The 16,004-nt window shown below is 34.6% G+C and overlaps 1 protein-coding gene across 6 annotated transcripts in view; it reads right to left on the minus strand.

Annotated features, from left to right (window-relative positions):
• Positions 1 to 5,095, minus strand: part of LOC132603337 (lariat debranching enzyme-like) — a 28,944-nt gene extending 23,849 nt beyond the window's left edge. For 5 of the 6 annotated variants that reach the window (XM_060316357.1, XM_060316355.1, XM_060316354.1 and 2 more), the window contains exons 1-3: positions 4,955 to 5,095; positions 1,682 to 1,804; positions 989 to 1,146 (exon numbers count right to left, since the gene is read on the minus strand). In XM_060316357.1, the coding sequence (XP_060172340.1) occupies positions 989 to 1,146; positions 1,682 to 1,804 (281 nt within the window). In that variant the 5' untranslated portion in view covers positions 4,955 to 5,095. The other variant, XM_060316353.1, reaches the window with a different exon arrangement.
• Positions 5,096 to 16,004: the final 10,909 nt, after the last annotated feature.

A 16,004-nucleotide genomic window follows, 5' to 3' on the forward strand; every position in this document is an offset into this window, starting at 1 on the left:
CTCATTAAGGCGTATATAGGAAGTTTGAAGCTAAATTGTTTCTAAATATAAAAAGGTAGCATTCTTTTTGGGATAGACCAAAAAGGAAAGTGCATCACATAAGTTGGGACAAAGGGAGTACTGGGATTAAGGCTTAGTTGTGTTAGTTTACTTACATTATAATTCCAAATTGCTTGATATCTTTCTGGTTAGGTTAGAAGTCTGTATGTCAAATGAAAATAAGGTGAACCTCTAGTGCTATAGAATTATTGAGTATTGGCATAAAATTGGTCCAAATGGAGAAGAATGGATGTTGAGGATATATATAGCCAACCAAAACTAGTTTGGGATTAAAGCATAGTTGTTCTTGTAGTGAGTGGCATATCCATAATGGCGGTGTCTCGACCAACATGTACACACCTCGACTATTCTGCTCGGTAAGTTGCATGTCCTTAATTTAAACATTTATTTTAAAGTGATAAATATGAAAATAAATAGATGCAAGCAATTCACAAGTCAAGAGACTAAATATTAAGAAAGCAAAATGGTTCACCTAAAACAAACAATCACCAGACAGCACAAACATAAGCTCTTCATACACAGACCATTAACTCATTCGCGATACTTCCAAGACTTCTTAAATTTCCTTCATGTCAATATTGTAAGCACTTGACAGTGAATAGACACTCAAATGTCAAGTAATACAAGAACAACAAAATTTGAATAGTTAATTGCAGAAGACGGCTATCTATCACGGGTAACCTGATAATATGGACTACACCAGATGACTATAACTCTATAAGACAGCTGACAAACCATTTTAATTTCAAGATTGAACAGTTTTTATTAAGACTATATATCATCACAAATAAGATCCAGTGAAAGAAAGCTATAAAAGTGAAAACACGGATAAAGATGCTTTGACAGTTCCAGATTAAGAGATGAGGTACAGAAATGTATAATCAATCATGGGTAACAATCTCATGCAATAATGACTGCAACAACTCACAGTTCCCAAAGGTAATTGGATGCTTCGTGGTTTCCTCCGATAAATACAGTAGGAAATGGTGCTACTTTCTCTCCTGAGTAATACTTCCAGAAAGAGTTCATGCTCCGGTATTTAGGTGGCACATTTAAGCTTTCCAGATCCTTCACATTCCTAACAGCCTGTTTGCACAAATAAAATATCTCAGCATATAAGTCAAGTTGAGGATTTAGGTGTTTTAGATGCATCAAATTGTTATAAAATTTCAGCCAAGTCAACACATCCGAAGGCCAAACACAATTTGTCTATTTACTCGTTTCATCAGTTAATACGAGAGACCAAAACACTAAAGAGTTGTACTGCTACCATTTTCAGAAAAAACACTAAAAAGTTGTATCAAAGAAGAAAGATTCAAAATAATGAAAAGCACACTTAAACTGAACAGCATCTGTTAAAAGGAATGAGCCAAAGCCTAATTTTCCAATTAATGGATAATAATTTCATATAATCATGCATAGAAGATTCAGAACAACAAAATCCAAGTGTAATCATTGTTGGGTGGTATATGATAATAAAATGAGCCAAATCCCGATTCCCATTATTAGGTCAACAGCAACAACAACAACAACATACTAAATGCGATCCATTATTAACTCGTTTGGGAAAATCAAATAATAACTAATGCGTCAAAAGTTAACAAGGAACAAGTGTATCTACCTGAAAGTCACCGCAGCATAAAAGGAGATCAATCTTTATATTCTGAACTTCTTGCAAATGCAATAAGGTGGCGTAGACATTATCCAAGTCTCCATGCATACACCCTTCTACTGCTATCCTCATCTGTATATAACTCACCAAAAAAATCCATTAGAGCAACTGAAAATCCATATATAGAGATTCCAAAAAAGAAAAAGTAAGGATGTTCTCCCCATTAATGATTTTCCTCTGCAAACCAGTGAAATAAACTAAACAAACTGCTCATGCAAATTAACACTTTCAGAATTTGATCAATATCTATAACTATCTATATTATTACAAAAGTTGGAACCGCAAAATTAAAAAGTTGAAAGACCTAAATACCCTTCTAAATAACCTGAATACCCTACTTTTAAATAAGTATTATTTCACAACAAATGTTAAATAATATAAATATTTAAATTTGTTTTGTCCTTCTGGAAAGGTTGTGGCCCTCTAATTTTTTAACTTACCTTTTGAATTCTAGAATTAATCATTGGTGGCTTGTAATGAAAAGCCACATTCTTATATGGAAGTCCTTGTCTACAACAGACAATGAATGGTGAACAGCCATTCTTCTTAACACCAATCTTCATTAACAAAACCCAAATGTCACGTTTTTAAGAAACCCAAAGGTCACTTCACAATTACACTCATAATTACACCTCTTAAGAACCGCAATATGTATCATCCAACCTTCTTTTCATGGAATACTTGGTAATGGATAATTAAGTAAGTGAATGTTTCATATAGAAACAGGAAAAAATAGTTTCAAAAATTTCCTCTTGCACAAAGTTATAATAACATGGGTGCAAGAAGGTAGCCAAGTTAGTTTGCTCTGACTTTTATGGAACATCACTTTTTCTAATTTGTCAAATAACTACATCGTTCGGGATGTAGGAAGGAATGTATGATGCCACAAATGGCATAGGAGAAAAATGGAAAATGTAACAAAAAATGGTAAGTATGATGTAAGGTAGATTTTAGTAAATTGCACCTATATAGGTACTTTGGCAGAAGTTTATACTGTGTTATGCAATATATTCCACAATAAATACAAAGTCTTATCTTATATCCTATTATTCACTATTCACCAATATTGATTTATAGTGCTATTAAACTTCCTTAGACTTTATGCTTATAAGTCCTTTTCTTTTGGATCCAAGTTCCGAGCAAAGATTAATTTCAAAACTATATATTTTGGTGTTTGGTTTCAGAACCAAATATATTGGTATTAGAACTTTTTTTTCTTTTGTCATCATCTTTATTTCAATTAATTTCACTTGCTCTCTTTTCCCAATTCTATTCTATTAAATATATAAAAAGCTATCGTTAGTCATTTAAAGGTAAGGTATGTTATGAATGTTGATATAGTTTTAGTGATTGAGTTCTTGAAATAAAAAAGAGATAATCATCAAAGGGTGTGGCGGGATGATTAGTTTAACTAAGTCAATCTAATCTTAGCCATGGAAAGATGCGTGTCCCAACCCAAAGCAAAATTCTTTTTCAATATAGACAAGCCAATACCCCCACTTGCTGTCTTGCCAAAGCTCCAAACAGTTACACCTAAACATTCAGTTTTCAAGAACAATTCATGTGAACCTTTACCTATTTTAGCAACACAAAGTAGGTACAGATCATCCTAGTAACGCCTGCCTGTGATTCACAATCCATGATGTTCATATGCAATGACTTTCAGTTGCTAATCACAGAGATTGGGACAATCATAATAGGAGCACTCACAGATATTTGTAATTAAGGTACATATGTCTGTAACTCAGCACAACCAAGTTTCGAGGCCCATCCCACATTTAGAACTAAGTCAAATCAGATGGGAACTTCAGGACAACAATCTAAAAGCAAGGTTACGAATTTGAAACTATACGGTTCAGTGTGGTGAACATACATTTGTTTCTGTACAAGGGCTATGTAGGATTTTTCATAAGCGGTGTCAAAATTTTAAAGGCGAACAAACAGACGAATCATAAAAATAATATCGTCTTAAAAAAAATAGATTATAGTAATAAAACAATTCAAATATCTTCCTACAACTCACCTAAAAAAATCCTCATTATTCGAGGTGTATTCATACTAACCTCATTGAGGATTACTAAAAAAATCTTTTTTGGCGCAAAACGCCAATAGAACTTTAGGCTCAATGGGTTCATTGATACTTTTTATGGAAAAGATCAAGAGTTCGATAGCTTCTACCTTTATTTTTTTTAGAGCTGAGCTTAAAAGTTTCAAAAGGTTAGTGGACGGTGAGGTTCGATCTCGCAACCTAAACAACGGATATGACGCACTCGATCTTCGCTAAGATGTCCCGGTTGTCAACTTCTTGTTTTATCTACGATTATTTTTGTTTTCACATATTATTTGTAAGTGTAGTTAGAAAAAGATTTGACCAAACGGTGTCGGATGGCACCGCTTGGCCTAAGTTAAATCCACCGGGTCTATTATTGAACTCAATAGTTAAGAGCCATCCGAGGCGGGTCCAGTATTTGTGGATTTGAAGTTGTGGGTTCCACCCATTTCAAATTAAAAAATTGAAAGAGACAAACCAAAGACCTATATGGTGACCAAGGGAATTCGAACCGTTGACCAAGAGGGCAGCAAAGCTTAAAATGCTTCGTTTCTGCCACTTTGGGAATGGGTTCCCTCGTCGTATTCCTCATATACATTTACTGAATTTTTCAATACAAAAGTTACTGGGTTCCGGGAACACCCATTCAACACCCTAAATCCGCCCCTGAGTCAACCATGTGGCATAAATGATCCCTTGTACGATTTGCCAACAAGAATTTCCAATTCAATGCGTGCGATGGTAACACATACCTAGACCTACTGCTACAACATATTTATTTATGACAAAAGCACCCCACACTTACACCTAAGTGATTATCAATAAGCAATAAGCGTTTGGTTACTCAGACTTCACCAAATAGGTGTAAATGTCAGTGTGGCAAATAATCAAACACATGGTGGGGGGGCAGTAGCTAAAAAGGTGTTTCACATAGTTCATCCAATACAATAACCAGCTAGCAAAGTAAACAATTCAAATTAAAAAGTGAAAAAGAAAGGGTCAAATATTTGCCTGAACCCACTATTTACGGAGTGCAGTCTCAATAACTGGAAAGATGTTTTACCCTCCCAATAAGTGGGCGTTATAGTTGATGCAATAGGTAGCAAAGTAATTCGATTGGAACATTTTAATAAGCGAAAAAGGGTCGAATCCAACGGAGAGAGAAGAGGTACCTCGTTGTTTGTTTGGAAGAAGGTAGAGCTACTGTGTTTACGTTACGAGTTCGTCCAAACACTTATTTGACGTTCAATAAAATACATTACCAGTACTATTTAAAAATTAAAACGCAGTAATTTAAAGAATTAATGTTTGTCCGTGAGAATTATTTAGTAGGCCTTTTGGCCATAACAATTCGCTGTTTTTAAAAAAATTTGAAGTTATAGTTGAAGAGGGAGTTGCGTTTGGTTATATTTTTTCTGCAAATAATTTTTAGATGTATTCCTAAACTGAAAAATGTGAAATACGATTTAATTTTCTAATTTCTAAAAACTAGCAAAATCACCAAACTTGACTAATTTACCCGAATTTGTCATCCTTATTATTTTCTTCCTCTATACAAACCCCATTCATTCACTCTAATCCTTATTATTTTATGCAATATATAAAACTACATCTGTTAAGTCTTAAGGCTACTTATTTTTTCCGTCCTGATCAACTCTCAGAGAGTGTCAATCGCCAAGAATTACATTCAGATGTTGTTTCTTTGCAACGTAATTCAAAGCATCACATGTGGACGTAGAGGTGATACACACGCTTTAGAAGCAAGCCATAATTGTTGCAAAGTAAGGCAAATGTAGGGAAACAAACGGAAATCACATGTGCATATCAAGGAATCAGGTCACGTTCTTGAATCCCAAACAGTGCAAGACACCAACAAGAAACAAATTAGGAAATATCGGTGAAATATTCAAAGAAACAATATAATTGGGTATTTAACCTAGTTGTTGGCTGATATTATTGCGGTAAAATATATAAAATAAAAAATTTAGGCTAAAATTTGAAAAAGGAAAAACAAAAGCAGCAAGGGTCATATACCGAAAGTGAAAATAGTGAAGTTGTATTTGAAATTTTCATGGTCAAATGCTAATTTTCAAAAAAAAAAAAAAAAAAAAAAAAAAGTGAAAAACATCTCCGGAAAAAAGTGAAAAAATTTCATGGCCAAACAAGTTCTAATTTTTTCGAAATAATTCATACTTTATTTCGAATAAGTGTGAGGTTGCTCAGACGGTAGGTTATGGGTTCGAATCACCAAGGAAGCAAAAAGAGGAGTTCATGGGGGAACGGTAATTTAAAAGAAAGTGTTCAATTATAAAATTTACAGATTCAATTGGAAAAAATGGTCTGAACTTTTTCCCCAACATCATCCTCATCATTTTCTAAATAAAATGCTTTTTTTTCTTCTTTGCAAAAAGTATAATAAAACACAACTCCATCTTCAATTTTTTTTTTTTGTAACTAACTTGTTTTATTAATCACCAAGTGCAAAAATACATAATCGTAACAGTGCTATCACAGCCTGTTATCTCAGTACATCAACTCTTCTAACCAAGGCCCTATTGCAGAAATTAAAATGGTAATCTAGCTACAGCAGTCCTGACTCTATCTGAGGCCCTAACATTACATACTACTACTATTTCTCTAGCCAAATTCTCCCAGTTTCTACTCTTTTTTTCAAACACCCTCATGTTTCTTTCGATCCATATCCCATGTACAAACTGTGCATAGACCATCCTAAAGATTTGAGCTTTTTGGGCTTTGCCTTTTGAACTGGCAATGACAGATTGCTTAAACTGCTCCCAGTTCACATCATCTGGTACTTGCTTTTGTGGCCATTCCAGCAACCTATTCCACACTTTCTTGGCAAAATCACACTACCTGGAGATATGATCAGTTGTTTTATCATGGATTTCAGAAAACACATTTTGTATCCACTTCAATTCCCTACCTTGTGAGCCTATCTGTTATAAGCAGCCTTTGTTGAATTTGTAGCCACATGGTGAACTTTGCTTTAGGCCTAGCAGCATTCCTGAACATGAGACACTTCCAAGGGACCCTGGGATTGTCTCCTAACAGTTGTTTATAGTACTGACTGATGATGCTTTTACTTGTGGTTACTGGACTGCTCAAGATGTCCAACTTACTCCTTGCCTCAAAGATTTGCCTAAGCATCCAACATCCTTGCTGGGAAACAGGCATAGTATAGAATGATTGGTCCTTTATATAGTATGAATGCACCCATCGGATCCATAGCTTGTCAAGTTTATGTGCTAGGTCCCAACAGGTTCTTGTAATTGCTGTTGTATTCCACAGTTCCATGTTTATCAAGTTGAGTCCACCTACAGCTTTTGGTGTGCACACTCTACTCCAAGCTACCAAGGCTTTTTTGGTGATTGAATTTGCTCCTGACCAAAGATAGCTTCTGCAATAGGATTAAATGACCTTGATGATAGTGGTAGGAATGGTAAAGAGTTGAGCCCAATATGATTGCATCCCAAATAACACAGATTGAACTAATTGACTCCTACCAGTATAAGAGAGCTTTTTTGCAGTCCATAAGGCAATTTTTGCAATAATCTTATCAACTAGTGGCTGCCATTGCATGAGTGTCAGTTTCTTTGTAGAGAGGGGAATGCCACGGTACTTAAATGGAAGATTTCCACTTGAGTAGACTAGGAATTGTAAGATTTTCTCTCTTTGTTGGCTTGACTCCTCCAAAGTATATTGAACTCTTATTTTGGTTAGCTTGAAGTCCTTATACTTGTGAGAAGCGCAAAAAGCAGTCATGTAAAGCAGTGATTGATTTTAACTCTCCTTTAGCAAATAACAACAAGTCGTCAGCAAAACATAAGTGTGTAATGGAAAGCCTGGCACATTTGGGGTGGTATTTAAACTCTCTAGCCTGTTTTAGTCCAGCCAAGCTTCTACTCAAATATTCCATGGCAATAGTAAAGAGAAATGGGGACATTAGGTCACCTTGACGCAGTCCCTTTGCTGCATCAAATGGTACTGAAGAATCCCCATTTATCAAGACTGTATAGTTGACTGTCTTGACACATTCAAGTATCCAGTTCACAAATTGTGCAGGAAATCCCAAATCATGCATTGTATTCTAGGAAGGGCCACTCCACAGAGTCATACGCCTTTTGAAGATCAATCTTCACCATACACCTAGGGGAGATGTTTTACCTGGAATAAGAGTGGACTAATTCATGGGCCATTATGATATTATCCCCAATCTTTCTTCCTGGGATGAATCTTGCTTGTCCTCAGAATAAAATATTTGAAATCTATGGCCAAAAACCTTACTTAGAATCGGGAACACATAAAATTCCCGACTCCACCTCGTCATTTGTCCTCAAAATATATTCAAGGGCTGAAATGTATTTCATAACTTAACCTTACCAAAAGAAAAGTTTGACCAGAAAAATAGAATTAAAAACTAACAAGGACCATTAGATGTATGGATGGCAAACGATGCGGGGCAGAGCAGGGTAGGGCAGGGCACAGGTTAAACAAATCGGGGCGGGGCAGGGCAGGGCGGGTCAAAGCTTAAATTTTCAAACTGGGGCAAGGCAAATAAAAGCTTGCTGTCAGTGGCCTCCCATTTATGCAACCATTTAAATTTTTCTTTTCAGTTTCGTTTTTGTTAAACCTTATCTCAATTAATCTTCATGACCCTCCCCCTCCCCCCCCCCCCCTCCCGCAACCCCAAATTTCATTCATAAGCTAACCTTATATAGTGTAGTTTTGCTTAGCAAAACCATAACTCATTTGGTATTAAGGTTTGGTCGACTGTGTTTGCTTAGCAACAATTAATATGACTATGCTTCACGTTGTGGATCACTTATTCTCCAACTTCTTGGAAACTTTTCCTTTTACTAATGGTGCTTTTGTTTTCTAACAATCGATGATCTGAATTACTTAATTTCTGCAATCATGTCGAGAGCTAAAATTAAATACGCAAGAGTGTTATTATATTACTTTAATCTTCATCTCAGGTGATGAAAACCTCCAATAATGAGTTTCACTGTAACTTCTTACAGTGAAGTAGTCTATGTGAGCTAAAACTAAATATTAATGAGTCTTATTATAAATTATTCCATATGAGAACAATTTCAAAATCAAAATGGATTAACATTAAAAGTAGAACTAATAAATTTGAAAATTGCAAAAATTAAGAAAAAAGTTGAAAATGACGTAAAAGTATAAAAAATATTTAATTAATTTTAATAACAAAAACAAAGAAGATGTGAATGGGGTTAAACGCGGGCGGGGCTAAATGGGACAGGGCAGTGACTTAAACAAGACAGGGCAGGGCAAAATCTTAACATGGGAAGACTTAACCTGCTTCGCCCTGCCTGCCCTATTGCCATCCCTTAGACACAACATGCTTCCGTTTTTGCTTTTATTGCAAAACTATACAATCTATCACAGATGGCTAGTATTCTTTCTAGCAACAATAAGAGAAGGTTATAATAATTATTTTAAAAGAAGAAAAAGCAATATTTTTTACCATGATAAAGATAAAGAAACCCAAATTTGACACTAGCTGAAATGATATCCACCATCTATATAGAAATTAAAATGTAATCAGTAATGTGATTTATGTCAATTATAATCGATATTATTGCCTTTTTTTTATTTACTGATTGTCCTTCAAAGGCGCTAGTCTTTAATTTTTGCCCCTCAAATTGCTGGTTTTTACTTTTTGCCCTTCGCTTAAAAAAGTGACCGAAAATATCTCGAGGATCTGGGCTCGAACCACACCTCAATCAAATAAAAAAAAAATTGCAAGGCAAGGCTTCGTGAAAAGTCAGCCTTAAAATTCTGCCTTAAGGCCAAAAAAAAAAAAAACTTTTGCCTTAAGGCAGAGGTTTGATTAAATAGAAAATAAATATTTTTGAAACACGTATGTCTTGAAACTTATTAATAAAAAATGAACACAACCTACTTAATAGAATATAGTGACTATAAGTATTAATTCCCTACACTTTAATGTAATTTATTTGTATTTTTATTAATAGATAGTAGATATAAAATCTTTTAAATATTTAGCAACACATTTTTTATTGAAGAAAATAATGAAAAGAAGATCTAGAAGAGTTTCGAACCAAGTAGAAAGGAAAGGTGAAAAATAATGTATTATTTCCAAGGTAAATGTTGTCAAAAGTTAATAATGCCCCATTGGCTAGAAGCAACCATGTCAATCCACTAGATTGACTGGCTCTTCTAATACGGTAAAAAAAAATGGAAAAATTTAAAAAATATATAATTTGCTCACTTACATTGAAAAAAAATATTCAAAATTTACATTGCAAAGCTCTGGCCCAAAAACACTTTTATATAGTGTTATACACCTGTACACAAAAGACAAGTACACTATGTATATAGGTGTTTGAAGGTGTACAGTGTGTAGGTATATACACTAAAAAAAATTAATTGTACTATACAAGAAAATACGCAATTATACATATTTATACACAATTATACAATATTGTATAAGTGGGTATAAATATAGACCTGGACTGGTTTTGAATAAGACTTATACATATTTATACACCTATATACATAAGTATACAAGAAAGATACATTATGTATATAGGTGTATAAAAATGTATAATAGTGTATAACAGGGGTGTATACACCTATATACACTATTATACATCCACTACCCTGCACCTACCGGTTTCTCCATCGCCGACCTCAACCATCTCTGGCGACCCCCGCCGCCGGTAATTTCATCTCCGCCACCTGCGCTCCACCACCGGCTACTCCACCATCACTTCGATGAGTATTCTGATAGATCTAGATCTAGCAAGGATAGATCTAGGGCTAGGTAATTTCTGGCCAGATCTAGCTCAGACGGTCGGTAGTGAAAGAAGTTGACTCGCTGCACCGACACGACGACGGGGGAAAACGGTGAACGACAGTGGCGAAGGTTGGGAAGCGCAGCAGGGAGGGGTACGATGCTCAGGCTGTCAGTGGTGGAAGAAGTTGACTAGCCGGCGATAGGGGAAGACGGTGAACACGGTGGCGGAGGTTGGGAAGTGCAGCAGGGAGGGGTACGACGCTCAAGCGGTCGGAGAAAAAGTTTGGGTCATTTTTTGTAAGATTTAAAAATGTGGGTCAATTTTGATAGCATTGTTACCCTAATTAACATAGGGTATAATTATCTCAAAAAAAATTACTAGTTGACTTATTCAAGGAGTTAAGAAAATAAGTGTATACAATAATAGGTACTTTAACAAATATAGATATACACCAGTTGCTAGTACAATAGATAAATATTTATTATTCTTGATTCACAACCACATCATAATAATATTTTCTATGTCTCGACTAGTGTAATATCTTAGGCTTTTTTAACTATTATTTTCATGGTAAAAGATGTTTTATTTTTATTTCATAATTGTTTTAATCCTGTTTTGTTGTTGCTAAAATAAAGTTGGGACCTATTTGTTGCATTTTGAAGATTTACAGCAGTGACGGAGCTAAAAATGTTATCAAGGGTGTTCAAAATTTGAAGAAATAAATAACAAAAAAATTTCAATGAGCGGGTTCACTATCATCTTGTTCAACCTAGCGATTTTGCCGTGAAAGATCCCAATATCTATTTCTATCAAATAATTTATCAAGAACCTTCATTTTTGTTCCAATTGCGTTGCTTTTATTAATGAAAATATACGGACTGTTGACACCCAATTTTGTCCCTCCTTTATTCCAATTTATTTCCTCGGGCTTCTAAATTTATTGGCGAGCTAAACATTTTTCACTATTAATATCGTTATTTTCATTTTTTACTATTACTAGCATCACTTTATCACAAATTTCAAAAGAGGTTCGTCATCACTTTATTTTCGTTAAATTAATTATACTTTATCAAGTCCTTTATTTTCTACATATTAATCATTAATTATCATAGTATATATTGTACTAGTTATTAAATTAGAAGCCCAAAAATAATTAATATGGAAGAGGAATTTCAGCCAAATAAATGGCCCAGCCCACGTTTTCTTTTAATGTCATCAGATCAGCCCATACTTAATTAATTAGACCAGCCCATTATCTACACTTACTCGATCCAGCCCAACCACATCACCCGACCCGACCCACTTATCCTTAAAAAAACTATCCCTCGGTTGAAGCCTAAAACAAAAAACCTAATCGCCGCTTTTCTCTTTCTCTTTCCTCTCTCCCTTCACCTGCCGCACCTCTGCTCTCTCTCTCTCTCTCCTTCCTCCTCACCTTCATCTCTCTCCGCTCCCATTTTAGCAAACCCCAGTCATCTTTAACCTTACACAGCCTTTGCCCAACCATTTCTATACAAGATTTGTCTGCTCTCTACTCTCTCTCTCTCTCAACCGACGATTTGGGTAAAATCACAGATCGTTTTCGCAAGAACCAGGATATGCATGGCCATTTGTGGAAAAGGAATTAATGGCCGGTCCTTTCCCCCCTCAGATTTTCAACGGTTGAAAGGGTTTGGGTTTTGTTTCTTTTGCTGTCCTCTCTCTGCTATCTAAAATGACTTTAATGGTTTTGTCCATTTCTCTGGTTCTGATCGAGAAAAGTCAAAATGTGGACAAAAATCCGAACGTTGAACAGAAAAATCCTCGCCCAAATTTTCAAACCCGTGGCCCCCTTTTTGACGTTTTTCGATTTTGAAATTTGAATACTAAACCCCAACTTTTGTCTCCTATAAATGCTATCCTATATCTTCAGCAAAAGGGAGGTTTTTTTGGAACCACCGACTTTATCACATTCAACATTTCGATCTTTCCACTACTCTAGATTTTGGATTTGTTCAAATTCCGTTCCGTTTCGAGCCATTTTTACTTGTGTTTTGAGATTATTTAAAGAATCAAACCAAACTTCCTTTTTAAAAATAGTATTCTGTTCTGTCGAAATTTTCGATTCGAAAGACTTTTTTTCGAGTTCGAGTTCGTCGTGTTCGAGCGAAGATCCGCGACTCATACCTCTATTCACTGCCCCCGACAAAGGTGATTTTCCCTCCCTTAGTTGTTTTAATCAGTTTCTGTCGATTGTTTGTTGTTTCGGTTCACATTTTAGTTAAATGTGGTATTAGGATGTTTTGGTGTCGTAGTCAGTAGACCAGCATATCTATTCATGATTTATTTGTCAATTAGCAAAGTAGGCGATAAGATGTTAGTTTATATGATGCGTTGGTTAAATGATCATGTTTAGCTTAAATGCTGTTGTTAAAAGTCGAGTAGGCTAGTTAAGAATCTGTGTTCGATTACTGTTTGTTCACGTTTATGTTGAGGCACGACGCTGTCATGATGCTTTTAAATGTTTCATATAAGTTTAGTGATTACACAATGCCATAACTGCATGAGATTAAGGCCTATAAGAGATAAATCTAGTTTGATATAGGTTATGTATGCACATTCATGGTGATATTACATGGTCTTAGTAACATTTTATCTAGTTATTGTGGTTAGTAAATTTGCTAAACTGCGATGTAGTTGGCCTAATTAATAAGTGTTTAAACATGAGTTTTAAGTCTAAATTTTGCACTAGTGAGTATATTGCCAAAACCTGCCCGCGTTCTTTGTTTATAGGGATTTATTGTCTCAAATGATTCTGCTGTAATTGTTTAATTGAGGCTGCCTGGACTGCTAATTATTTTCGACTTACTGTTCCCCTGATTATTAAGATAGTTAATCCATGCAGTAAGAGCTGAAACTGTTTTAGAAAGCTCAAAGATAGATGGATTGTTGATTGTATTTTGTTTTGGTAAATGAATGTTATCTACTCCTTAAAATCAGTAGGGTATCAACTAAGCCTAAAAAGTATTGGTATTTGCTATCCTTAGGAAGTCATGCTCTTAAATGTCTATTTGTGTTAGTCTAATTAACTGTGTGTTTCCTTCCACTTAAGTTTTGCCTCGTAATGTTAACTCGTCATAGTCTAGTTGAATCTGGAAAACATGAATGGTAAGAACAGATTATGTATCTTGTTTAGTATGCAAAAATCCGAAAGTGTTCTTTGTTGGCGGAAGATATTGTTGTACTTTAGATTCATCTTTCACATAAAAAAAATTCATGCTTTAGATTTCAAGTCGCGCCTAACCTGTCATTTTTAATCCAACTACGGTAAGGAAAATGACATGTACTTCACTCGGTTATTGACTTAAGGCATGCCAAATTGTTCTAATGACCAAATAATTTGACTTTATACGAGGAAGGTTGTTTTAATAATAAATATATCTTGTTAGTATAAATTTTGTATAAGAATCTTCTCCTATATTGGTAATATGCCTTAGCGTTTTTGTGGTTGTGATTTAATTACACTCTCATTCTGCCTTCAACTAATTGTGCATTTTATGTTCGCTTACGGGAACGCAAGATTATATCGCTAATCTTTATTTCATTTTTTCCCCTTTACATGTACACTTTGGAGCAAAATGGAGTCTTCATAAAAGATTCGACACTGCCGCTAGACTTGAAATCTGCACCTCCTTCTCATTCATCTCTCTCGCTCTTCCTTAAAAAATGCATCCGAACAGAGAGAAAAAAGGGAGCGAGAAGAAATACAAAGCTTGCATCCGCTTCCTAATTCACTCCTCCTTCCCTCTTGAAAGCCATCTAAACAAAAGCAAGAAAGGGAGGGGAAAGGAAGGGAATGTTTGTTGCATTTCTATCCTTCTTATTTTCATTTTTCTCTTGCGATTAACTATTCTGTTTTCCTCTATTTGTGACTGCTTATCCTGTTTATTTTGGAGTGTGCAATATTATAAGTTAGAACATTTTTAACTTCTAGAGGAGAGTAATTGTGATATCATTAAGTGAAAGTCTTGAGTCTTAATATTGTTTTCAATATTTAACTGAACTTTCTCCCCGAATCTTTCAACTTCAAATTTTTATGAGTCCAAAAGAGTTTCAATTATATATTAAGAGTTTATTAAAGGTCCAAATTTTTTATTAAGAGCTTAACAAAATCCTTCAATAAGGTTTTCTTAGAATTAGTTTATTCATTTGAAATGTGGAACAATTGCAATCTCTTTCAGTTTTATTCAAAATTATTGTTTTCAAATACTTTAACTCAATGAGGAGAAAATAGATTTTCTTTCAATTTGAACCACTCTTTAAACTTTGGAGCATGGCGTATAAATTGCATACTTTAAAAGAATCAACTGAGCATGGTTGGAAATGCCTAAAAAATGATTTCTTACAAGCCGTTTTGATGCCTCTTCAAAAGTAGATCTAGAACATGTTTTATCTTTTAAAGCCACCCTCCTCTCCAAGATCAAATGACCTATTTTTCAATCAGGAACTCTTGTTTATAAAAGCTGTTTTTTGGCTTGATGTACATTGAAAGTTTATTATCTCACTTAGAGTGGCTAAAGCATTAGTTGATTTGGCTCATATTCTTTTTTTTTTTCGAAAGCTCAAATTACACTAAAATCATTTTCTACAAACAACTGCATTATTTAATGTAAAATAATTTACTTATATTTGCACCTTTAACCTTAATTAATTAACATAAGTCCGGTCGGTTCATTATTAATGGATCTTAGAGGATGCCTAATACCTTCCCTCTAGATTAATTGAACCCTTACCTAGAATCTTAAGTTTCGTAGACCTTAAACGGAGTTAACTTTAAAAATAACTTTAATGAACTTTAGGTGTCCTAATTCACCATAAAGAATTAGGTGGCAACTCCCTAACTTTAATTAACCCCAGAATGTTGTAAACTATTTTGGCTTCGGTTAAAATAGGGCATAACACGGACTACTGTATAAAGTGAAATATTAGCCGAATGACCAGTGCATCTAGATTTGTAAAGATAGATCACACGATATAAGAAAAAAAAACTTTACAATTTTGGCTTTGGGTTTGATGTTATGTTTTTTCGGTTTAAAGAATGAAATTTGACGCAAAATTGTGACCGATTGTTTTACCCTTCAAAGTGCATTTCGTGTTGGTAAAAGTATAGATACAATTTATTGTCTATATAAGAACACGTTTTAGGAAAATAATTTATTCATATAAATAACTCTATGTTGATTTAAATTTTAAATCATAATATTAAGGAGCTTGACAAATATTAAAGAATTTTAGACAAATTAAAACTAATTAATTATTCAAGTTTATTTTAGTACGATTATCACCCAAAATATTGGTTAGCTCTCTAAGTAATTGTAGGATTTTGATATCTGTACTTAATAAAGTGTGTGCACTGTGGTTTCAAAAGTCTGTC

Source organism: Lycium barbarum, chromosome 7, assembly GCF_019175385.1.
Source record: "Lycium barbarum isolate Lr01 chromosome 7, ASM1917538v2, whole genome shotgun sequence".
Classification (NCBI taxonomy): domain Eukaryota; kingdom Viridiplantae; phylum Streptophyta; class Magnoliopsida; order Solanales; family Solanaceae; genus Lycium; species Lycium barbarum.